The 26,836-nt window shown below is 39.4% G+C and overlaps 1 protein-coding gene across 1 annotated transcript; it reads right to left on the bottom strand.

Moving 5' to 3' along the window:
- Positions 1–867: 867 nt before the first annotated feature.
- Positions 868–26,836, bottom strand: LOC311291400 (protein APCDD1). Its single transcript, XM_084410418.1, has 6 exons — positions 26,505–26,836; positions 14,319–14,490; positions 12,724–12,934; positions 9,406–9,732; positions 5,479–5,800; positions 868–3,712 (listed from the first exon to the last, which is right to left on the bottom strand). The coding sequence occupies exons 1-6, from the start codon at positions 26,539–26,541 to the stop codon at positions 3,285–3,287; spliced, it is 1,497 nt and encodes a 498-aa protein (XP_084266544.1). The 5' UTR covers positions 26,542–26,836; the 3' UTR covers positions 868–3,284.

The following is a 26,836-nucleotide window of genomic DNA, read 5'->3' as shown; positions in this document are numbered from 1 at the left end:
TTAAAATAATAGTTTTCTATTTGAATACACTCTATTTGAAAATAATTTATTCCTGTGATGCAAAGCTGAATTTTCAGCATCATTACTCCAGTCTCCAGTGTCACATGACATCCAGTCTATCACATGATCTTTTAGAAATCATTCTAATATGATGATTGATTATGAGTGTTGGACACAGTTCTGCTGCCTAATATATTTGATGAATAAAAGGTTAAAAAGAACTGCATTTATTCATAATAAAAAAAAATATTTTCTAATAATTATAAATCTTCTTTACTATAATTTTTTTCAATTTAGCACATCCTTGCTGAATAAAAGTATTGATTTATTTCAAAAAAAGAAAGAAAAAAAATTTCTGACCAGTAGTGTATATTGCTGTTACAAAAGATTTCGATTTTTTAAACATTTGCTTCTTTTTTTTAATTTTTATTATTTTTTTTTATTATTATTCATCAAAGTATCCTAAAAAAGTATCACAGGTTATGAAAAAATATTAAGCAGCAGAACTGTTTCCAACTTTGATAATGAATCATCATATTAGAGTGATTTCTGAAGGATCATGTGACAGACTGGAGTAATGATGCTGAAAATTCAGCTTTGCATCACAGAAATAAATGATAATTTAAAGTATAATAAATTGAAAACTAATTATTTTAAATTGTAATAATATATCACAATTTTACTTTTTTTTCTGTATTTTTGATCAAATAAATGCAGGCTTGATGAGCAGAAGAAACTTCTTTCAAAAACATTAAAAATAGTAATGTTTCCAAACTTTTGGCCTGTACTGTATATATATATATACTTTTCAGTCATATTTAGTCATACATATTTAGTGTCGCTCTGCACATTCAAGACAAACATGTTCAAGTTTCAAATTTATTGTCATTCTGTTGCTCTTTGCTGAAGAATGTAATGGTTAAACAGTTATTACAGACTTTTTTTTGGTTGATGTCTGTGTGTAATCGATAAACATGGATCTTAATATACAGTTATTAATATTCATTACACAGTAAAACAACAGATATAAACATCTTAAATGTGTTTTTTATGCATTTAAAATGATGGCAATGTCAGAATAAAGCAGGACATTTTTATTCCATTAAATTCTCATTGTGATTTGTGTTTGAAACACTATAATACATCCACATTATACAGTATGAAATATGTTATAGCTATGACACTTATTAAAAAACATCAACTGACCCTTCGTTTTGCTTCTTCTCCAGTAAATGAATCTTGCTTTAATAATGTTTAGATGTTTGTGCTGGAGAACGAGACAGAAACACTGAGGAAGATCATCATGTTTTGCAGCGTATCTGCAATTTTTCTATAAGATATTTTGCAAAGTGACAGTTCATTCCAGCACATGTAAGAATCATGTCTAATCGACTTTACCGCTTCGTCAGCATATTTATAAATCTACTGTTGGTGAATGAGAAGGGTCAGAGATCCGTGTTTTACTGGCCTGAAACAGCACGTGTTAAAAACCCTCCTGAAAACAGCTCTATAAAGTCAGCAGTGATTATCTACAGTTACTAAAGGTCCCATATTGTACACATTATTTTAGGTTCTGATGTCCTTAAGAATATATATTTGCGGTATAAGTAACAAAAACCATCTCGATATATATTTACAGCTCGTTTCTCAGGAGCTCCGCCAAGAACAGGTCAAGTTTGGCCTGTCTACTTAATATTCATGAGCCTCTCTTCTGATTGGCCTGTTGTTCTCTGAGTGACTCACCATTGGTGGGGCTGGGGCTGAAGGCGGAGACTGAGTAGTTCTGACACAGGCTGTGTGTGTATTTGTCTGTGGATCGACTGTTTTGAAACTTATATGGTAGTTTCATCGCCTCTAGACCTCTGCTATCATGAAGTAAGCCAGGAGATTTCAGTTTTGACAATATGGGACCTTTAATATTTCCCTTTCCTCGCATGTAGCCCTTGAAATGGTTCATATCGTCGTCTTAAACTCGTTCTCGTATAAAAATACCTCTGATATGAACGTCCACGTCTCACTCGTTCTGCAACGAATGCTTTACAGGGAAAAACACACAGAGAAATTAAAGTTCTGTCATCATTTGTCATTTCAAACCTGTGAGCTGGTCGTTTTCTGTCAAACATTAAGCGAGAATTTTTTTTTTTAAAGCTACTCGAGTCACACCAACAAAATAAGTCCTACAGAAAAAGGGACACATTTTTAAAGACACACACACACACACACTCACACTCAAACACACACACACACACACACACACAAACACACACACACACTCACTCACACTCAAACACACACATACACACTCACACACATACTCACACACACTCACACACACTCAAATGTTATGATATCCAGGAGCCTCGTTTATAAAACGCTCATATGATCATATTTCGTCCTACGGCAAAAGAAAGGGACACTTTTATTTTACACTTTCAGGTCAAAAACTGGCATGAAAATTGTCTATTGTCTGCAAACTGAAGAGCATCATGTGTACAAACTTATTGCAATAATATTTACCGGTAATTAAAATAATCCAAAAGTGTTTATTAAATGTAAAGCACATGCACAAATGATCAACCGCTTTGTGATGATTAATCACTGAAATTAATGCATTAATTATATAGGATTTCCTGAAGAAAAAAACACTCACACACACACTCACACACAAATACACTATCACACACACACACACACACACACACACACACACACACACACACACACACACACACATACTCTCACACACTCTCTCACACACTCACACAAACTCACAAACACTCACTCACAAAGTCACTCACACACACACAAAGACACACACACACACACACACACATTTGGAGTGCATTTACGTTTATAAATAGTTCGTAGGAACATTTCTCAAACTGTCTTGTGTTCATATTTATGATCATCATCCACTCGTCTTTATGAACGAGGCTCCAGCTCTCTATGAATGGAAAAGAAAGTGAATAAACAATGACAGAATCTTCATTTCGGGTGTGAATTTCTTTTTTCCTTCAGCACTCGTGGAAAACAAAGTCTCGTCAGAAGTGAAAGCGGCGGCTTCGTTCGTTCTAATAAAGTGCGGTTATCGTTGTGCAGCAGTTTTAATTAGTCCAATCATTATTACACAAGTGCATTCTGGGTCTTCAAGTCAAACATGTTCCACAAACATCCCTATTCGTCCTTCATCTGAAGAATCCCATAAACGCAAATAAACTTGAAAACGCCACTGTCATCGCCAGATCGCCATGGTAACCGCCCCGGCAACTGTCATGAAAATGCACTTATTTGTCTGCAAACATAAATGCGAATAAACTCAAAACCGCCACCGTCGTTGCCAGATCGCCATGGTAACCACCCCGGCAATGGTTGCTGAGTTGTTGCGGGCCATCGGCGATGACCTCTGACCTGCACTGGAGTAATGGCATCTGATAGGACGTGGCTCTCCTCTCGGGCTGGTCCGGGCTGGAGCCGTCGCTGGGCCGCTGGCCGTTGTAGAGCAGGTTTCGCCCGTGAGCGTCCGTCTCCACACGGAAGAGCTCGTACTCCGTGTGCGGGAGGCGGAGCCCTAATGCCACGCAGCCATTGGTCGGAGTGACGTCCTGCTCCACGCCCACACGCCACGAGCCCTGAACACCACACTCGTTCCCCTCGAAGACGTTCAGCAGAGACGTGGTCGCGAGATCCATCGGTATCACACGCATGTGGTTCACTGGAAAGAGAATTAGTTCATTAAAGTCCATTAATACCCAGATCCGGCCCACATCTGGCACACATGGATTCCTCACGGCCCAGATCCGGCCTACATCTGGCACACATGGATTCCACACGGCCCAGATCCGGCCCACATCTGGCACACATGGATTCCACACGGCCCAGATCCGGCCCACATCTGGCACACATGGATTCCACACGGCCCAGATCCGGCCCACATCTGGCACACATGGATTCCACACGGCCCAGATCCGGCCCACATCTGGTACACATGGATTCCTCACGGCCCAGATCCGGCCTATATCTGGTACACATGGATTCCTCACGGCCCAGATCCGGCCCACATCTGGTACACATGGATTCCACACGGCCCAGATCCGGCCCACATCTGGTACACATGGATTCCACACGGCCCAGATCCGGCCCACATCTGGCACACATGGATTCCTCACGGCCCAGATCAGGCCCACATCTGGCACACATGGATTCCACACGGCCCAGATCAGGCCCACATCTGGCACACATGGATTCCACACGGCCCAGATCCGGCCCACATCTGGCACACATGGATTCCTCACGGCCCAGATCCGGCCCACATCTGGCACACATGGATTCCACACGGCCCAGATCCGGCCCACATCTGGTACACATGGATTCCACACGGCCCAGATCCGGCCCACATCTGGCACACATGGATTCCACACGGCCCAGATCCGGCCCACATCTGGTACACATGGATTCCACACGGCCCAGATCCGGCCCACATCTGGTACACATGGATTCCTCACGGCCCAGATCAGGCCCACATCTGGCACACATGGATTCCACACGGCCCAGATCCGGCCCACATCTGGTACACATGGATTCCACACGGCCCAGATCCGGCCCACATCTGGCACACATGGATTCCTCACGGCCCAGATCAGGCCCACATCTGGCACACATGGATTCCACACGGCCCAGATCCGGCCCACATCTGGCACACATGGATTCCACACGGCCCAGATCCAGCCCACATCTGGCACACATGGATTCCACACGGCCCAGATCCGGCCCACATCTGGCACACATGGATTCCACACGGCCCAGATCCGGGCCACATCTGGTACACATGGATTCCTCACGGCCCAGATCCGGCCCACATCTGGCACACATGGATTCCTCATGGCCCAGATCCAGCCTACATCTGGCACACATGGATTCCACACGGCCCAGATCGGGCCCACATCTGGTACACATGGATTCCACACGGCCCAGATCCGGCCCACATCTGGCACACATGGATTCCTCATGGCCCAGATCCGGCCTACATCCGGCACACATGGATTCCTCATGGCCCAGATCCGGCCCACATCTGGCACACATGGATTCCTCATGGCCCAGATCCGGCCTACATCCGGCACACATGGATTCCTCACGGCCCAGATCTGGCCCACATCTGGCACACATGGATTCCACACGGCCCAGATCCGGCCCACATCTGGCCGACATGGATTCCACACGGCCCAGATCCGGCCTACATCTGGCACACATGGATTCCTCACGGCCCAGATCCGGCCCACATCTGGCCGACATGGATTCCACACAGCTCAGATATCAAATTATGGTGCATTAAATCATATTTTTCCATAACTATTTAATTAAATTGGCCTAATTAACACATTAAATCGACAACACTAGATTTTTGATTTCTTATTGCAGCAAAATAACAGGCCCAAGGCGATTGTACGTAAGGAGTTGTGAATGATATTCGAAGAGTCTCACCTTTGAACACAAAATCGGTGCCGCCCATGACACGTGTGGACCGAACCCCACGACTGTACTGTCCTCTGGCGTAGATGCTGAACGCGGGGTGTTTGCAGACCGGGTCAGAGTAATGGTAGTATCGGCCCTCCCACGTGTTGTTGTTGTCGTGGAAGATGAAGTGTCGTGTGAGGAACAGAACCTCGGGCCGGACCTCGCAGCGCCGGGACACCCAGTGCCCGTGGAGACTCACCGTGAGCTCGGGTCCGTGCGGGAGAACCGGCGGGTGGAGGGGGTCCGAGAGAGACACGATACCACACGAGACACAGCTGAGATCGTGGTTCTGACAACAGACCAGAGACACGATTATCTTCAGTTCACATTTATTTGCAGAGCGCTTTAAACAATGATACTTTCAAACTGTAAATGATACTTTCAAACTGCAAAACTGTAAATGATATTTAAACTGTAAATGATACTTTCAAACTACAAAACTGTAAATTATATATTCAAACTGCAAAAACTGTAAATGACACTTTCAAACTACAAAACTAAATTATATTTAAACTGTAAATGATACTTTCAAACTACAAAACTAAATTATATTTAAACTGTAAATGATACTTTCAAACTACAAAAGTGTAAATTATACTTTCAAACTACAAAACTGTATATTATATTTAAACTGTAAATGATACTTTCAAACTACAAAACTGTAAATGACACTTTCAAACTACAAAACTAAATTATATTTAAACTGTAAATGATACTTTCAAACTGCAAAACTGTAAATTATATTTAAACTGTAAATGATACATTCAAACTGCAAACTAGTTATGCTTCTATTAATACACAATTAATAAAAAGCACCCATGCATGAGGCACATGACACTGAATACACACATGCAGAAAACATGCAGAGTCTGATCCACCCAGAAAACTACCGATGAACACACACACACACACACACACACACACAGGTTCTGCTTTTGAGACTCAGGGATGGAATTGCAATCATGTCCGTCGAGTGGCTAAATCAGGAACGATGTGTTAATGAGGGCTTTAATGGTGTGCGATGACGCAGTGCATGATGGGATTGAAATGGACGCCACATGCTTGAGGATTTTAGATTTTTCTCTTGTGGCTGAATTTGCAAATAGTTTTTAATAGCACAAGAAAAAAGTAAACATCTTTCCATAAAGAGGAATTCCTATATTACATTTTTTACGAGCTCATGTCGACCGAAGCTGGTTTGTGTCACTAAAGCAACTACTTAAACGAAGCAACGTGCCAAAAAGAGCTGTTTATGCTCATAATACAGTGTGTGTGAAGGCCAAACGCAGCCCTGTGTGTTTAAAGCTGTTCTTTTGCACAAAACACTGAACACAACTGAATATCTTTCTTGAAATCACACTTCTCATCACTATACGCTGCTGGTCAAAAGTCTCTGCCTCTTACTGAGAGAAAACACGAGTCTGAGACTCAAACCAGAGTCATGTTTACTCTAAGCTGAGACGTTAATTCATACAGAATGAGGTTTGGTTTGTTTCAACAGAGACGAGAGCGAGGCAGGACGTCTTCTCTTTTATTATTATTATTATGATTATTACTGAGATCCTCCAGAAAAAACTCTTCCAGATGAAGAAGTCGAGCAGAGAGATAAACATCCTGCAACACACCAACAGATCACGAATCTCAGCGTTAAGAGAAGATCTTTCATCCTAAACTCAAACATCATCTCAGTCTCGGAAAACACACACACACACACACACACACACACACACACACACACTTCTCACTGACACAAGCTGCTTATAAAAGTGACCACTGTTATATGACAACACTAGATCTAGTGGAAAGAGGACATGAATAATACATAATAATTAGCTTTTGCAATGAATAATAATAATATTTTTTGTAATGAATAATATTAATAACAATACTTTAAATTTTTTTTCTTTTTTTTAAACGTGTAAATTGCTCTTTAATGAAAAATCTGTTTCATGTTTGCTATGTATTTTTTCTTTTTTTTTAGGATGTTTACATATTTTTATAATAATTGTAAAATAATAAGTGTTTGTAATGAACAATATTTTTTATAAATAATACATTTTGTAATTTATAATTTTTTTGTAATTAATAATTAATTTAATCTATTTAAAAAAATACATTTGTACATAAAATACAGTTGTTTAAGTTAGTCTTTTTTAAACAGATTAAATTAATAATTAATTACAAAAAATATTATAAATTATAAAATGTATTATTTATAATATTTCTTTGTAATTAATAATTAATTTAATCTGTTTAAAAAAATACATTTGTACATAAAATAGTTGTTTTAAGTTAGTATTTTTTTAGGATGTTTACATATTTTTCTAAAAAAAATTTTTGTAATGAATAATGTTATTTTTTGTAATTAATAATATTAATAATAATACTTTTTTGTAAATTTGTAAACTGCTTTTTAATGAAAAAAACAATATTTTATATTTGCTATTTTTTATGTTTACATGTTTTTAGAATAATAATGTAGTTTTTGTAATTCATAATAATGTAATGAATAATATTTTTTAATAATAATAATAAATTTTTGTAATGAATAATATTTTTGTAATAAATAATAATATGAATAATTAGTTTTTAATGAAGAAAAACTAATATTTTATGTTTGCTATCTTCAGGATATTTACATATTTGTATAAAAATAATAAAATATTTTTGTAATGAATAATAATATTATTTTTTGTAATTAATAATACATTTTTGTAAATGTTTAAACATTTTGTAAATTTGCAATGATGTTTACATATTTTTAGAATAATAATATAGATTTGTTGATAATAGTGCATTTTTGTACTGAATAATAATATTTTTCTAATAAATAATAATATTAATACATTTTGTAAATGTTTAAAACTTATTTTCTTAAAGGTATAGCGGAGGATTTTCTTTTTCCGGGTGGGTAGTGTAAACTATTGGTCCACCTAAGTGTCAATCATTCTGGTGATATGCTTACGTAAGCCCGTCGTACGTGCTCGTCCCTTAGTTTTCGTTTTCTGCGCATGCGCACTTTCAGGTGTTTATGTGTGGTGAGCTAGAGCTCAGCCATTCATTGAAGCTCGCCGTTTCACCGGGTCCTTTGAAAATGTCTGAGGGTCGCAAGAGAAAAAGTTTGTACGAACTGTATGAGAAGAAGAGAAAGGCCTCAGAAGAGAGAAACAAGATCAGAGTGTTTTTGGGAGATTGTTTTACACGATGGCGTGCGCTGAAAACACAGGTTGGGCTTCCCACTGATGCCTCAGTCGCGAAGTTTCTACTCGACAGGTAAAGTTTGGCATGCTATTTGGAGAAAAAGTGCAAATCTTCTTTTGGAAAGTAATCTTGTATGAGCGATGCCGACAGCAACTTGTAAACAGAGCGTGCACGAGGAGAACCTCGCACACGTTTAATAGGCGTTCCCTCTCGGGAGCAGGTAGAGTGTTGCGCATGTGCATTTTTTCAAAAAGTGGAGAGGGCGGTTCTTATCTAAAATTCGGAAAGATCCTCCGCTATACCTTTAAGGATATTTACACATTTTTAAAATAAAAAGGTTTTATAATGAATAAAAAATCAGTTTTTGTAATGAATAATAATGCATTTTTGTAATGAATAATAATGTTTTTTTTTATATTTATAATTGATATTTTTTTAAATGTATGTTTTTGTAAATGTGTAAATTGCTTTTATTTTCCTTTTTTCTTCTTTTTTACAAAAAAACTAACATTTGATGTTGAAGCCTATAAAATGTATTTTCTTTCAAGGATGTTTACATATTTTTTATTTAACATTTTTTAAGGTGATTTATTAGTTGCTTTTTCCAAACCTGCTTATTACAGCAGTAAGTCACTCCAGTGATTTCACCCCAGTTTTCAGACAGAATATTCACAGAATGTTTTCTGGGCTCACCTCGGCGTTCTGCAGCGCCGGCTGATAGCTGGAGGGTCTGTAGTAAATCCTCTGCGCGGGGTCGGTGTGAATGTCTCCCAGGTAAAGCTCCTCCACCAGGTGGTCCAGGTTGTGGTGCAGGTACTGTTTCTCCAGCCTCAACAGCTGAAGCTCGTGCATGGAGAAGTTCAGGCCTCGGTTCCAGTCGCAGTCGCAGGCGCTCTCGTTGCTCCACAGGTCGTAACTCACGTGAGGCTCCCAGGATCCGGGGTCCCGAGAGGAGCCTTTACAGGTGCGGTTCAGTTTCTGACCGAGATCTTCAGCCACCGACGCCGAGTGACACACAACCTGTCGAGACAACACACGTTATTTCTACAGTACACTGTAAAAAAATATCGTGATTTTAACGGTAAAAGACTGCTTCAGTGAAAAGACGATAAAACGGTAAACAGTAAAAGAATGCTACAATTAAAAGACGTTAAAACGGTAAATGGTAAAAGAATGCTAAAGTGAAAAGACGATAAAACAGTAGCGGTAAAAGAATGCTACAGTGAAAAGACGATAAAACGGTAAACGGTAAAAGAATGCTACAGTGAAAAGACGATAAAACGGTAAACGGTAAAAGAATGCTACAGTGAAAAGACGATAAAACGGTAAACGGTAAAAGAATGCTACAATGAAAAGATGATAAAATGGTAAGCGGTAAAAGAATGCTACAATGAAAAGACGATAAAACGGTAAACGGTAAAATAATGCTACAGTGAAAAACTGTTAATTGGTTAACAAAGTTTAACAAAGTGTTTATATCCACAGTACAGATCGTTTCAAGGCAGCTTCACAGTCATAAACAGAATCAATGACGCAAACTTCATAAAATATGAGACAAATTCAGATTCTGGACAAGTCAAGACACGTTTATTATCTACAGTACACTGTAAAAAAAGATCGTGATTTTAACGGTAAAATACCGTAAAAATGCTACAGTGGAAAACTGTTAATCGGTTAACAGAAAGTTTCTGTGCTATATACGGTGAATAACTGTGATAGATCTAACTGTACATTGAATGTAATTTTACAGTAAAATTTATTTACAGTTTTTGGAAGTGAGCAAAGCCACGTTTATCTCTACAGTGCAGATCGTTTCAAAGCAGCTTCACAGAATCAATGATGCACACTTCATCAAATATGAGACAAATTCAGATTCTGGTCTATAACAACAGTCTTATTACACACACACACTCTGCTTATTACACACACACTCTGCTTATTACACACACAGGGACGCACAGCAGCACACAAACATGGCAAATATTCAAAATAAAAAGATTACAATGTAAAAGATTAATATTGTGTACATAAAGATATGGTGAATCCGGCTTGTCCCGTAGATGGTCTGAGCTTTAACCTCTCTCACACAAACACACACACACACACACACACACACACACACACACACACAGCTTTAACCTCGCGCACGAGCAGATCCGTTTGCGCTCTGGAGACGCGTTCAGTTTTTCCACTTGCAAATTCCTCCCATGTAAATACTAAATGATTTAATGACGCACCCGCCCCAGACCTACGTAGATCATATAATAAGATAGCCTTTTGAATGCAGTTATAATGACCCTAAAATTCAAGATATCAGGGCAAAAATGCCCCTCTATGATTTGTAGCCTCATATTTATATTAGTGCTGTCAAACGATTAAAATATTTAATCGCGATTAATCGCATTAATGTCATAGTTAACTCGCGATTAATCGCACATTTTTATCTATTCTAAATGTCTCTTGATTTATTTTTGTCCCATTATTTTTTTCTCATTTTAATGCTCTTATCAACATGAAAAAAGCGGATTGGCTTGCTTTGTGCAGATTTTTTTATTATTGAAAACAACAATTGCAATACTGTGTTCAATTTCACACTAACATTCTCACTTGGAGCAAATAATCTCTCACACAATGTAACACTGTCCATCAATAAAAGGGTGAAAGAAATCCTGACGAGGTCCTGACATTGACGAGGGTTTGGAGAATTCGCAACAGCTGTGTGTGTGTGTGTGTGGGTGGCCATCATCAAGTGGTGTTTCAGACTGGACGTACTGCGATGATAGCTCAGTTCACAACGACAAAACACACAGATCACTTTGGTCTAGTCAATGGAACCATTTGCCAACTTTTTAAAAGTAAACTTTCCATTCAGAATCTTATTGGCATCCATTTCGGCGTCTCGCGCTCGCCATCCACTCAGAACGTAACGTTAACCTACTATTTGGCCGGCTCGCAAGCCCAAACAAGTGTGTGCGCGTGCCTGCTGTTTTGTTTCCGGTCTAGCTAGATCCGCTTGTGCTTTGGTCGACAAAGCAACAAAACGTCCTCGCGCGGCGCAAGCCATTGAAATGAATGGGTTTCATAGAGCAGCGCCGCGCATGCCGCGTCCTGTTGCAAAAGCATGTGAAAAAAACTACAAAGTTTGCTAGGCCAAAAAGACCGTTAATCTCGCGATAAAAAAATTGATCGCGTTAAAATGGGTTTGCGTTAACGCCGTTAATAACGCGTTAACTGACAGCCCTAATTTATATCATATGATATAGTTAAGCAATATCACACAAGTGCTGTTTTTGTCTCGAATAGCACGAGTGCAATCGTGAAAATATTAAATTTGAGTTCAAAATCCCAGACAGCAACATAGTGTCGGCCCAGATCCGGCCCACATCTGGGCCGTGTGGAATCCATGTGTGCCGAATCTGGGCCGACACTATGTTGCTGTCTGTGTCAGTTCAATAAAAAGTTAATATTTGTTATATTTTAGACACAATATTGTCTGTTTTGCACAATTTTGCCAAGGAAAATCTTATCTAAAGCCAGAGCAGAACTGTTCGCGTCTTTGGTGTTTCGTTTCTAAATGAATACGCGTTTTGAGCGAATCAATCGGGTGAATCAATGATTCATTCATAAAGAGTGCCATTTACTTCATTCCCAAATGAATTAACCTCGACAGCAACATAGTGTCGGCCCAGATCCAGGCCACATCTGGCACATGTGGATTCCAGCCGTACCGGATGTGGGCCGACACTATGTTGCTCTCTGGAAATCAAAGGAATGAGTCAATGACTCACTCGTTTTTTAGTTTTAGTGTATTAATTCATTAAAAAAAACTACATATTTTGGGGACAGTTTGATTTGTTAACAGATACAACTTTTGATCTTAAAAATGTACTAAAATTTACTTGACCTAAGATAGAAGTGTTGTCCAATTTTGCAACCTTATTGAAAACTTACTGTAAAGTGTTACCAATATTTCCTCATCCGTACATTTGAACGTGTTTTATGTTTCTATACCTGTGCGCGGTGGATCTGGTAGTCGGCCTCGGTGCCGCCCCGTACGATCCAGGAAGCCTGTCGGAGTCGCAGTCGGCCCCGGATGAGGAGTGTGTATGTCGGGGCGGTGCAGTGGTTGTCGGCGTAGTAGAACTGGAGAGCCTGGAAGGTGTTGTTGTGAAAGAAGCGGTACGAGCGAGTGAGAAACTCTGGACCGGGTCGAACCTCACAGCTGCCATGAGGGAACAGAGAGAGTCAAGTCACTTATTTATATAGCACTTTTTACAATACAGATTGTTTCAAAGCAGCTTTACAGAGATAATGTGCTGCATTTAATTTTACAGAAAAAAGCTGTTAAATAATTCACAGTATAAATACTGTAAAATAACAGTAATTTGCTGGCGACTCTGCAGCCAGTATTTCACTGTAAATTTTGAAAAATACAGAATTATACCGTATTTCATGTTTACGGTAATAAACCGTAAAATATTTTCACAGTATAAATACTGTAAAGTAACAGTAATTTGCTGGCGACTCTGCAGCCAGTATTTTACCATTATTTTACAGAGAATTTTTTTACAGTGTGTTTATTATAAATTGTTTATCCATGCACATTATTATTGTTTTAACTTCATGTTCCTAGTAATCTTAAATCAGAATAAGTTCCTCTCGCAGCATCTCTTCTCTTATCTGATGATGTGGGCGGGGCAACCTGTCACTCACATGAGATCAGCCAATAGCAAACCACAACCATCCAATCATCCAAGCCCCGCCCACATTTGTTCTTGATTGAGAAGCCTTTCGCTCAGATTTACGGCACAAAGGGGAAGAAAAGACTTGCGCAACTTACGCTTTATGCCGGCTTTAATGTTGTAAAATTCATAAATTATGACACAAATTCAAAATTCTGGTAAATTACCGGTAACAGATCATGTGTGAACAGGACCTTTTAAAATATACCTTTTAAAATGATATAAGGTAAGTTGTATCATTACCAGTAAATTACCGGTAATATGCGCTGTGTGAACACGGAATGAAGAGTACCGGTATTTTGCACGTACGAGGTCATAAAATTATGACGCATTTACTCAGCACTGTTTACAAATGTCTTCAAATTGGAGTGATAGCGAGACTAAAGCACTTCTCTTCAAGCGGACGGATGAAGACAACGGCGTGGCGTTTAAAGAGCACTTCCGATGACTGAAATCATAGAATTTAACGGTGTTTTGGAGCTAACCGGTAAAAAGCCAGAACGCCGTTGCTTGTGTAAACAGTATATTTCTGTATTCACCTGTAAAGCCATTTTTATGGCAATTTTACGGTAATTTACTGGGTAAATTTTACTGGCAATTTACGGTAATTTACCGGGTCATTTTTACTGGCAATTTACGGTAATTTACCAGGACATTTTTACTGGCAATTTTACAGTAGTTTACCGGGTCATTTTTACTGCCAATTTTACGGTAATTTACTGGGATTGCTGTGTGAAAGGGGCTGATAGTATCATTATTCAGATCAATTCAGTTCTCATCTGCTAGTGTCAGTGCAGTTAAATCGATAATATGCATGAATACTAATTGCCTTTTAAAAGAAAAGAAAGGCTCTAACGCTCTCACCCGGTGGACACCCAGTGGCCCTCGATGTTGGGCGGCATCTGGACCGTGATGCGGGCGCCGTTATGCAGGTGTTTCAGCATGTGGAGGCACTGTGTGTGTTTGGACGGCCAGCCGAGACTCTTCTCTAGCGCCAGACGAGGGGAACGACTGTCCGACGAGCTCTTCACACACCCTGAGGACATCAAACACAGCAACTGGTTAGATGAGGTTTAACAGGACATCTGATACACCCCAGACAGCAACATAGGGGCTGTTTACGCCTGGTCACTTCATGTGTTTTTACAGATCCGATAGCTATCTGATTTATCAAAACAATTCCATTTACACCTGGTCACATAACGGATATAAATCCGATCTTCAATTCCAGTGCTATATGCAGATTTAATGGAGTTCACGTCACCGAAAGCAACCGATATGAGCTGCATTTTATTGATCATCAGCTTATTTCACTATTGTGAAATGACGGTGTTTCCATTAACCGATGTTATGCAACTGAAATGTAAATTTTTTCTCTCGTGATAAGTCATTCCAATAATTATGTTGATGGATGTCGGTAGGTTTACGTATATCACAGCCACCGCACTAGCCATTATTATTAATGGAAGGAGACCTAGGTGTGTTTTCCAAGCATTAATAGCAAGGAAAGACCCTTATACTTGTGAGGGGTGTTTCTCCCTCATATCTGCTTCGAGGTCTTGATTGTGGCATTTCTTTGTCGTTTAGAATCCAGCATTCCCGTAATTCTTTTGTTTTTTATGAGTTTAATAAATAACTCTGTCTCGTCTTCTGTCCAAAACATACAGCGTCGTCTACGTCATGTGACTATAATCCGCAAAAACTGTTTCCATTGCAGGTTTGCGAAATATTCCTTTTTTTTTTAACTGCCTGAAAAACTCATGCGAGCGTGAAAACTTTTTTGCGATATATGGGATTTTTTGCGAAATTGACGTGTTTCCATTGGCCGTATTTTCAATGCGCAATTTCAATTTGTGCAATTTGAAGGGTAATGGAAACGCGGCTAGTGACACTGCGTTGCCTCAAAATGCACACCAGTAATGTTCTTTTCTAAGGCATGTCTAAAAAGGCATTATAAAAGCTACTTAAATGTCCAAATTGAACTAAGGCCTAATCCTGGCTTAGTCTAAGCCCTGTGTGTGAAACCGGGCCAATATGTCATAATGTTTACTTTTAACGTCATAACTTTTGCTTTACATATCATAACTTAGACTTTTTCAGAAGAAAATCCCAAGCTTCATGTGTGTTCAGCTCGTAAATACGATATTTTCGACATGACTTGAAAACGCCATTGGCCCATTCCTCCCTTAAAGAAACTTCCAGATCACTGATATTCTTTGGTTTTCACATTACCAATGCTTTCTTTAAATTTCGCCAGATATTTTCAATGAGATATTAATTTGAAGACTGTCCAGGCCACTCAAGGACAGTCTACGACTGATCCCTGAACCAAGGTTTCCCCATCCTGCAGGAAAGTCCATTGATTCTCAAGCTTCAGTCTCTGCACCAAAGGCATCACCATCTTTGCCAAAATGGCTTTGATACTTCAAAGAATTCATGATGTCCTTCATTCAGTCAAGATTTCCACATCCACAGCTTAACACGACAGGAGCGCCTCCATGTTTGACCATTCTTCTGCTCAGAAGAACATCAAATCTCCAGTTTGGTCACATCACGCCATTAAACGGCACAATAGGGAAGAAAAGAAATGCACATCTTATGCTTTATGCTAAATTCATAAATGATGACACAAATTCAAAATTCTACAGCTCTACAGAAGACATTAGCCCCTTTCACACATACAGGGCCCTATATTGCTCCCAGCGCAATTGACTTTGTACAGCGACGCATGTATTATTCCTATTTCTCACTTTTCCCTCCACAGACGCACGTCGGTAAATTAGGGAATGAACTTGCGCTCCCGGGAGCGGTTCAGCGAAAAGAGGAGGCGTGTTCCGGCGCAAACGTTCCCTGGTGCTATTTTGCAGTTTCAGAAAACAATTCCGCCACTGACCAGGAGAAACCTCGTCTAAAGTCAGTGGCGCATTATTCATGCTATTTTAAGGGCGCATGCTTGGCCATAATGTAGCGTGTGCACAACGCACACACACTTTGCTTCTCTCATCTACACAGAAACAGCAGTTCACATTTTTAGAAAACCATACATTATTACAAGGAAAAATATTAACACTCGAGGGAAATCATTGTTGTGTCCATGAAGATGTGAAAAAATAGGCATAAATCTAGCTTACACATTTACCCAAATTATCATACGCCTGTTTACCCGAAGCTAATTTGTGTGTGTTTCTCCATCCCCAATGTCACTTCTCTACGAGAACGTCGGTCTCCTCGGCTGTGAACCGCTCCTGGCAAATCCGCCGTTATAATAGCAATCCGCCATGGAACAAGCGCGCCTGCTCTTAAAGGGAATGTGAGATGTCGCTCTGATTGGTTTATTTCACATTAAGCCCAAATCACACCTATGAGTAATGAAGCGACTTCAGACCAACACATTTTAGATCTGCGTCGGGCGCAAGAGTCATTTATCCCGAGACCCGCCCACAAAGTTACTTGCGTTTCGCGCTTGATTGCGTTTCAGATCGTTAAAATAGGGCCCATAGTCTTTACTGGTAAATTACCGGTAACAGATCATGTGTGAACAGGACCTTTTCAAATATACCGGTACATTGGTTCTGGCAATTTACCAGTAAGGGAAGTTGTAACATTACCAGTAAATCATCGGTTATATGCGCTGTGTGAACGCGGAATGAAGATTAACGGTATTTCGCGCGTACGAGGTCAGAACTCACTGACGTAAGAAGTGATTTGGGCCAATCAGAAGCCGTTGAAAGAGCCATTCATAAAATGATGACGCCTCCATGTTTGACCCTGTTTTGCTCAGAAGAACATCAATGTTCCAGTTTTGGTCACATCACTCCATTAAACATTATTCCAGGACTCCACAGGTCTACCCAAAGGAGTTTTAGCATATTCAAGTCGGCCTTTTGTGTTCTCGGTCAAGAGATCATTCATTCGGCAAGATTTCCCGACATGAAGGCCATGCTTGTCTAGTGTTCTTCTTATCCTCCGCATTGAAACGTTTTTTCCTCCTTTCATCGGCTCATCTTGCAAGTCTTTGGCAGTAAATTTAGTGTTTTTCTCAGTTGCTCTGATCAAACATTTTATTCCCCATAATGATTAGGTTTTCTTGTACAATAATCCTGCCAGCCGAGTCTCTAGAAACTTTGAGTGTTTTGGAAATCTTCTTGTAGCCATAGACTTTCTAATGGAATAAAACAGTTTGTTCTCTTTTGATTTGGCCATATTTGCTACCCAACTTTACACATGTATGAGATGAATGTATGTATGTGTAACAGCACAAGCTAATTCAGTTTCCAAAGGCTTTCCAAAGTTTTAACATAATTGTGTACCATACAAATAAGTGACTTAAAAACAGCAGCGTTGTAACAAAAAAAATCCTATAACTCAAAAGCATTACAATATCTATCTATCTATCTATCGTTCTATCTATCTATCTATCGTTCTATCTATCGTTCTATCTATCTATCTATCTATCTATCTGTCTGTCTGTCTGTCTGTCTATCTATCTACCAATCTATCTATCTATCTATCTATCTATCTATCTATCTATCTGTCTGTCTATCTATCTATCTATCTATCTATCTGTCTGTCTATCTATCTATCTATCTATCTATCTATCGTTCTATCTGTCTGTCTGTCTGTCTGTCTGTCTGTCTATCTATCTATCTATCTATCTATCTATCTATCTATCTATCTATCTATCTATCGTTCTATCTGTCTGTCTGTCTATCTATCTATCTACCAAGCTATCTATCTATCTATCTATCTATCTATCTATCTATCTATCTATCTATCTATCTATCTATCTATCTGTCTGTCTGTCTATCTATCGTTCTATCTATCTGTCTGTCTGTCTGTCTGTCTGTCCATCTATCCATCTATCCATATTTTTAGATCATTTTACAGTAATGTAAAACACTTTGAACTACCAGTTTTAATGTCAGGTTATGTAAGTATTGAAAGGGTTAATTCATTTTTTAAATACTTGAGAAATGTTCGCATGTACAAATGTCAAAAGATCTGCAAGTAAACACTGTAATGACACATGGCTTTAAAGATACCAACTACACATCGTTTAGATCACTTGGCCACAATTCAAGCTGAATGGAAAGAATAATTCCAGAAAGAACTTGTGTAGAAACACACACACACACACACAAACAAACACACACACACACACACACACACACAGACACTCAGTGTGAGAACGTTAGGGGATATAAAGACCTGTAATGAATGTGGGAACGAGCTGGTGTTTTGGACAGAGATAAGGTGTTATAATTCATTTTTAAACTTGGTGTAATGACACTTGGAGAAAATAAAGCTCATGGTTGAGATAACACCAAACACATTTCTGGCCCGCGATCAGGACCTGCATACGGGCGCCAGATGAAAGGAGAAAACCCAGAATAGCTGACGAATCTGAGGACTAAAACCTCGGAAATTAAAGAATTTTAGTGCCTGAGGCTTCAGGTCTGTGTATATGAACACGCATTCCAGCGCAAGACCAGAAACATCAGCAAATATATTCCCAAAGTAGGAAACTTTATGACAAGAAACTACATCTGTCTGAATCAGAGTAAAGAGCATGCAGAATAACAACATTAACCATTTCAATCATCAAATAGTGCTGAAACAATCCTCTCAAAGTCAATATAAAGGGTTTTCATAGAAGAAACATTTTTGGTTCCACAAAGAAACTTTCAGTGATCAATTTTATATAAGATTCACGCTCATTTGCATATTTAAACAACTTGTAACACAAGAAATGTTTGCCATTCTTAAAGTAATCGGTAACACTTTACAATAATGCTCATTTATTAAACATTAATGTATGAGCTAACCATTTGTTTTTGTTCATCTTTGTTAACGTTAGTTTATAAAAATCCAGCTGTTCATGTTAGTTCACAGTGCATTAACTAATGTTGACAAGATTTTAATAAAGTATTAGTGAATGTTGAAATTTACATTAACAAAGATTAATAAATGCTGTATAAGTGCAGTTCATTATCAGTTGATGTTAAGTAATGAGCCTTACTGTAAAGTGTGACCGTCCACGTATCGAGTAACTGGGAGTGTGGTGATATATATATTAGTTGCATGCTTCCCCTATTAACCCTTCATCCGCATTCATCTTTACGGATCATAACGAAACCCTGCGTTCTCCAGGGAAACTCCGGCCTGCACATCTGGAAACATTAGTAATGCTTCGCTGCTTCCCTCGTATCAAAGTCATCTCTCTCAGTCTCCTGAGAAACGCTTGCACCTCGTTTGCAGAAACGAACCCGTTCAACACGACAGCCATCGCCACTGATCCTCAACAAACTCTCCATACCGGCGTGATGATCCGACCTCAAACTCTCCATACCGGCGTGATGATCCTCAACAAACTCTCCATACCGGCGTGATGATCCTCAACAAACTCTCCATACCGGCGTGATGATCCGACCTCAAACTCTCCATACCGGCGTGATGATCCTCAACAAACTCTCCATACCGGCGTGATGATCCGACCTCAAACTCTCCATACCGGCGTGATGATCCTCAACAAACTCTCCATACCGGCGTGATGATCCTCAACAAACTCTCCATACCGGCGTGATGATCCGACCTCAAACTCTCCATACCGGCGTGATGATCCTCAACAAACTCTCCATACCGGCGTGATGATCCGATCTCAAACTCTCCATACCGGCGTGATGATCCGACCTCAAACTCTCCATACCGGCGTGATGATCCTCAACAAACTCTCCATACCGGCGTGATGATCCGACCTCAAACTCTCCATACCGGCGTGATGATCCTCAACAAACTATGATCCGACCTCAAACTCTCCATACCGGCGTGATGATCCTCAACAAACTCTCCATACCGGCGTGATGATCCGACCTCAAACTCTCCATACCGGCGTGATGATCAGACCTCAAACTCTCCATACCGGCGTGATGATCCGACCTCAAACTCTCCATACCGGCGTGATGATCCGACCTCAAACTCTCCATACCGGCGTGATGATCCTCAACAAACTCTCCATACCGGCGTGATGATCCGACCTCAAACTCTCCATACCGGCGTGATGATCCTCAACAAACTCTCCATACCGGCGTGATGATCCGACCTCAAACTCTCCATACCGGCGTGATGATCCGACCTCAAACTCTCCATACCGGCGTGATGATCCGACCTCAAACTCTCCATACCGGCGTGATGATCCTCAACAAACTCTCCATACCGGCGTGATGATCCGACCTCAAACTCTCCATACCGGCGTGATGATCCGATCTCAAACTCTCCATACCGGCGTGATGATCCGACCTCAAACTCTCCATACCGGCGTGATGATCCGACCTCAAACTCTCCATACCGGCGTGATGATCCGACCTCAAACTCTCCATACCGGCGTGATGATCCGACCTCAAACTCTCCATACCGGCGTGATGATCCGATCTCCCGCCCCTTTTCAGCGCTGCGTTCGTTGTCTTTTGACTTCCGGTCTGTATTAATGTACGGCTCGTTTTAAAATCTTCCCGGTCGACTGACATTTGTTTAGTCATCTGCTTTAAACATCACAGTCCTCATGATAACTTTCGTTAACTTTACATTAAGTAAATCCACTTCAAAAGCTAATTACTCCTGGACAGAAGCGCCATAGAGATATAAAGAGCGACCGCAAAAACGGAAGTTAAAAGACAATATTCTAAAGATTGCGGCGCCCTCGTTTCTCTGGTGCATAAGGTCTATACCGGCGTGATGATCTGATCTTCAACCTGACGGAACTGGATATTCTGAATGTTCTGATCCAATCTGACCTGTAATGCCTGAATCATAATCATAATCATACACTGATGGTTCGTTTGCCAGAGGAGAACTGAGCGACTGAGTCTGGTTTCTCACAAGGTTTTGGTTCGTCGCCTTATTCACCTTTGTTGCCATTGGCTTTTGTCTTGCTTAGTTGGGGACATTAAATGTAACATTTAATTTAATATTCAACAATATTATTGATCTGCCTGCATTGACACCATTATATGAGAACTGAACTGAGCTGGACGATGACATCACGGTTTTCTCCAGAGCGGCTATATATATATATAAACGAACTAAATTAATAACTTTTTACAGCAAATATGAAACATCACTGAACTTACTGAAGCTGGACTGTGATGCTATTTTCTTCTGGAAAGAAACTTTGTTGCATTATTTTCCTGTTATCTCTGTAAAGCTGCTTTGAAACACTCTGTGTTGTGAAAAGCGCTGTATAAATAAATGTGACGTGACTTGACCTGAAACCCTGTTAGCACACGCCTGATCCTCATGAATCCTCTTTCCTGATGCTTTTACATCTCTCTCTTTTATCCTAGTTTTTAAAAAGGAGACAAAAGTCTTGCTGAAAAAACAAGACCAAGGTGGACAGAAATCGTCCGTCACGACTCTACCGTGAGTGACTGTAGTAAAAAGCAAATTACACTCTTAAAGTCCCCTGTAGTCAATCATTTTATCACTTAAAAATCATCTTTGATCATACAATTACATATTTAAATGTTTTTTCCTTGAAAAAAAATTTGTGCCTTAAAATCTATTAAATCTTCTGTTAAAGGACAAGTTCGGTATTTTACACTTAAAGCCCTGTTTACAGATCCTTTCTGATGAAATAGAACGGTTAAGATAAAATTTTGGACAAATGCTGCTGGCCCGAGAATTTTAGGTTTCTTTCGCTTCCCCCCCACCAGTAGACTGATTGTATAGGTGCACTGGAACAGTCCTTCCTAAAACGCATTAAACTTTCGTTTACAAAGACGTGAAACTCACCGAGTGGTCAGGGGTGTTCACTGGTATGCTCACACAAAAATCGCTGCAAAAGATGCTTTCCAACAGGTGTTTTACCATTCGTTGTAAAACTGTGGACCTATTTTTCCAAACGCCTCACACCCGAACATTCTTCCGTTGAGAGCTTGAATAATAGACACTCCAGCCCAGTTGGTGGCGATAATGCACCTTTGCCAATTGCAGGCAAACCACTGGCATTACGATACCGCGACTGCACTACAGAAAGAATACAAACAACCCCATTCCAGTTTCCGGCGGCGGAGTAATACCGTACCTCACAGCACATCCTAATACAAGTCAATGGAGTTGGACAAAAACTACAATAAAACCTGTTGGAAAGCATCTTTTGCAGCGATTTTTGTGTGAGCATACAAGTGAACACCCCTGACCACTCGGTGAGTTTCACGTCTTTGTAAATTAATATTTAATGCGTTTTAGGAAGGACTGTTCCAGTGCACATACAACCAGTCTACTGGTGGGGGGGGAAAGCGAAAGAAACCTAAAATTCTCGGGACAGCAGCATTTGTCCAAAATTTTATCTTAACCGTTCTATTTCATCAGAAACGATCTGTAAACAGGGCTTTAAGTGTAAAATACCGAACTTGTCCTTTAACTAATTCAAATCAATATATGGTGTAACGACCCTTTGCGTTTAAAACGGCTTTTGTCCAGGTACCACTTGCACATAGTTTTTCAGGAAGCTTTGCAGGAAGGTTTCTTCAAGCATCTCGGAGACGTTCCCGCAGTTCTTCTGGATTTAGTCTGTCTCAGTTTCTTCTGTTTCTTCATGTAATCACAGATGGACTCGATGATGGTGAGATCAGATCATACCGGCTGTTGTCAGACTCCTTGTGCATACACAAATCTCACTGGATTATTACAATTAATGGCAAAAACAATGTTTGGAAATGTAAACTGATATTTCCTACTGACACACCACAGCAAAAGATATAAATAACTGACTTAAAACCATTTTTTGGAGGTGGGGGTATATTAACATGCCTAAGACTTTTGCACAGTACTGTATATTTTCCAAAACACATTTTACTTTAAAACTCAAAGCCATAAATCTAAACAAGTTGTGTTCCAAATTTGAGGTTGATATCTCCAGAAACGAGCTTTCAGTGAGATGTTGTTCGGCTGCAGTACCAAACGCTTCCACTAGAGGAAACTCGTCTCACATTCATTTCCAATGCGCGAACAACAATCTTTTCAGGACCATTTAACCTTTTCGAATAATGTCCATATTTTATTTGTGTGTTCACACAGCAAGTGCCAAACATTTACCAAGTTTCATAACATTCTGATGAGGAAAACATAAAATATAAAAATGTTTGTTGATCCATCAAATCATCATTAGAATGATTTGTGAAGGATCATGTGACACTGAAGACTGGAGTAATGATGCTGAACATTCAGCTTTGATCACAGGAATAAATTACACTTTACTATATATTCACATAGAAAACAGATGATTTACATTAGAATAATATTTCACTATTTTTTACTGTATTTTGCATCAGCATTAATTGCTGCGAAGATAATACTTCTTTCAAAAGCATTAAAATCCCCAGACTGCTGGTGTAAAAGTACTTACTTTGTTCCTGTAGTATAAAAAAATCTAGTTATGGATTTAATATTCGTTAGAGGGGTCTCTGTCTGGTTTCTCACACTAATTCATGACAAATCATGAGCATTTTCATCCTTCCGTTGTTAATGCCGAAGCAAGCAGAGCCAAACACTCGGTTTCTTTCTCAATCAAAGCGTCCACAACTCTCGAGAGTCGAGACCAAACCACGAGAACATTTCCAGCTGGCCCGATCCCATCGCTGAGGTAACAGCTCACACACACACACACACTCCAGAACCATCAGTCCACAACACAACTCCATCTATAAGCTCTTTACCACACGTGCTCCGCGTCTGAGGGCCGCTTTCTTCCGGAGAGCCGCTCTAACGGCCCTCTCGTTAATTCTGATTATATATACAAGTTTATGAGCTTGTAGACGTTTTAATAGATGCATGATTCAATGGAGGAAAGGGTTTCATGTGGATAAGAATAGAGATAAACCACATGTATTTAGAGGAGGAGACCAGCTAACAGGGAAAAGTTCTGGCAAAAGTTCTCTTAAAGTTACGAGCAAACGTTCTACCAGAATGCTTTATCTGGTCTTTAATAATGTCCTCGAAAGAAATCATTCATGCATCGTTTATTTAAACATTTCAGTTGGATCGGATGTTTGTCTAACGTTTTTTTAAACGCTACTTCTTGTTTCGGAATGTTCAAAACATTCAAAAGTAACGTTCCAATAATGTCTGCAAAATAGAATGTCTAGAATAGAATTCAATAGAACATAACTCAATAGGCAAAACAAGTTGTAAATAAAGATTTATGGAGTACGTTTTACGAGAAAATATTATTTGAGTCTTTATAGCCTATATATATTTTTTTTTTTATGTTTAATTCAATTTATTTCTAAATACTTGTGAAATTTACTAGCAATTCCTGAGTGAAAGTCAATTCAAACTTGGTGATATGTATCAGAATTTTCATATATTAAAGGGGTCATATCATACTTTTTTTTTTTCTTTTTTACATTTATTATTTATTTTTCCCAGATAATATTTTATAATTTTAGCAATGTCCTGAGCCAAAAACATGTATTTTGTCGGTTTATTCTGCTGTTCAGTTTCTATCCTACATCTTCACTGTTTGGATTGCGTTTCTGACCCTCCAGTCATTTGTAAGTCACTTTGTAGGTTAAAGGATTAATGTAAACATTAAAAATGATCATTCTGTCATCATTTAACTCAGAACTCAGAACATTACAGTCTAAATGGTAACACTTCACAATAACGTTCATTAGTTAACAACATTAGTTATAGTTACCATGAACTAATAATAAACTGCACTTATACAGCATTTATTAGTCTTTGTTAATGCTAATTTCAACATTTACTAACACTTGATTAAAATCTTGTTAACATTAGGCTTAGTTAATGCACTGTGAACTAACATGAACAAACAATGAACAGCTGGATTTTTATAAACTAACGTTAACAAAGATTAACAAATACAGTAACAAATGTATTGCTCATTGTTAGTTCATGTTATTAATAACTAATGTTAACTAATGAACCTGTAAAGGGTTGCCGCTTAAATGGCATTGGACCCCATTGACTTTCATTATAAAAGACATTATTCAAAAACATAAGCGTGAGTAAAAACAAGTTGTGGCTCAGATAACACACAGTTTGAGCTTGATTATGTTTCATATCTAACAAAGTTTCTCCAAACTAAGGTTGCAGTCTGGCTTCTCTTTGACCTGATCCTGAGGTTTTTCCCCTTATAAATTCCCAGCACACTCTAATCTGGCCTGACGACTGGTTTTACTGGGAAAGCCTGCTATAATGCGCCACTTAATTGAACGTTAGATTCTCTTAAACACACTGGAGAGAAAGTGCATATGAAAATATCTTTTTTATCTCTCAGCTCCGTTTGAAGTGTGTGCCAAACGTTGGTGATTTCCAGCTGATGAAACGGGTCAAACACAGTCCGGGAGTCGTGCTCTCTTCCCACGTGACACTTCATGAGATCCACACGTGTGTGCAGAAATACAATACTTTATGTTATTGAATCCTTAATAGTACAACATGTACATTCTACGTTTAATAGTACAAACTATCCCCTTACACACACACACACACACACACACACACAGTTTTCTAGGGTCAGAAATGAACCACAAGTGGCAAAAAATCCCCATATATTTGACATTTTAGGGCACAAACACCTTTCTAAGTTTGTCTGACTTTAGACACTCCAATATTAAGTTTGAAATGACCCTCAAAAATCAAGATCTAATCAATTATTAGGCTAAAACTGAGCTTGATTAACAGTATGAAGCGTTTTGAGGAATCTGTTCACACGCCATCATAAAGAATAAGGTTTGCGGTTGATGATTTTAACTACAGGTCAAACTCAATTAGTTTTAAACAAACTATCCAGTTTGATCTGATACTCTTTATTATGACATAATTTAATTCCCTATTAGATAAAACAGCACTCAAATGCTGAAAAATATGTCTTTTGCGTTAAGTATTTTGACTGGCTGCAATCTACGCGATACCGACAACATTTCTAATTGATTATTTTATTAATATTCTATTCTATTCACAAATACATAGTATTTTCGTATTTATCAGTCTCTAAACAGGACAATGAAAGTGAATGTAAGCCCTCACCGATCGCCACCAGCAGCAGAAGCACAGACACAGCCATTGTTATTCCCACAGAATGAGTTTCGCTCAGGATCTTCCTTCCTCAGATTAATCACACATGAAGTTTGTCTTTTATCCAGAACTGTATTCACTCCGACAACATCCATCAGAGCCGACGCACTGGAGGCGAACATCTGAAACACTCGCGACGCACAATCATCGATTAATATAGCGATGAGTTACTGTTCCCACAGGAGAACATGGAGAAATCCACGGAAAACCATGACTGAGAACTCTTCCGAGGAAGAGAGAGAGAGAGAGAGAGAGAGAGAGAGAGAGTGTGTGTGTGTGTGTGT

This window comes from Rutilus rutilus (genome assembly GCF_951802725.1).
Source record: "Rutilus rutilus genome assembly, chromosome: 6".
Classification (NCBI taxonomy): domain Eukaryota; kingdom Metazoa; phylum Chordata; class Actinopteri; order Cypriniformes; family Leuciscidae; genus Rutilus; species Rutilus rutilus.
The sequence above is the reverse complement of the archived record's forward strand: the minus strand, read 5'-3'. Positions and strand labels throughout refer to the sequence as shown.

What these genes read in the sequence shown, in the direction of transcription:
- LOC311291400 (XM_084410418.1), bottom strand. Translation starts at nt 26,541, where the DNA reads ATGGCTGTGTCTGTGCTTCTGCTGCTGGTGGCGATCG. An exon ending in CGGCGCTGCAGAACGCCGAG is followed by an intron (nt 5,801 to 9,405) that starts GTGAGCCCAGAA and finishes GTCTGTTGTCAG; the next exon opens with AACCACGATCTCAGCTGTGT. An exon ending in CACCGATTTTGTGTTCAAAG is followed by an intron (nt 3,713 to 5,478) that starts GTGAGACTCTTC and finishes TTCTCTTTCCAG; the next exon opens with TGAACCACATGCGTGTGATA.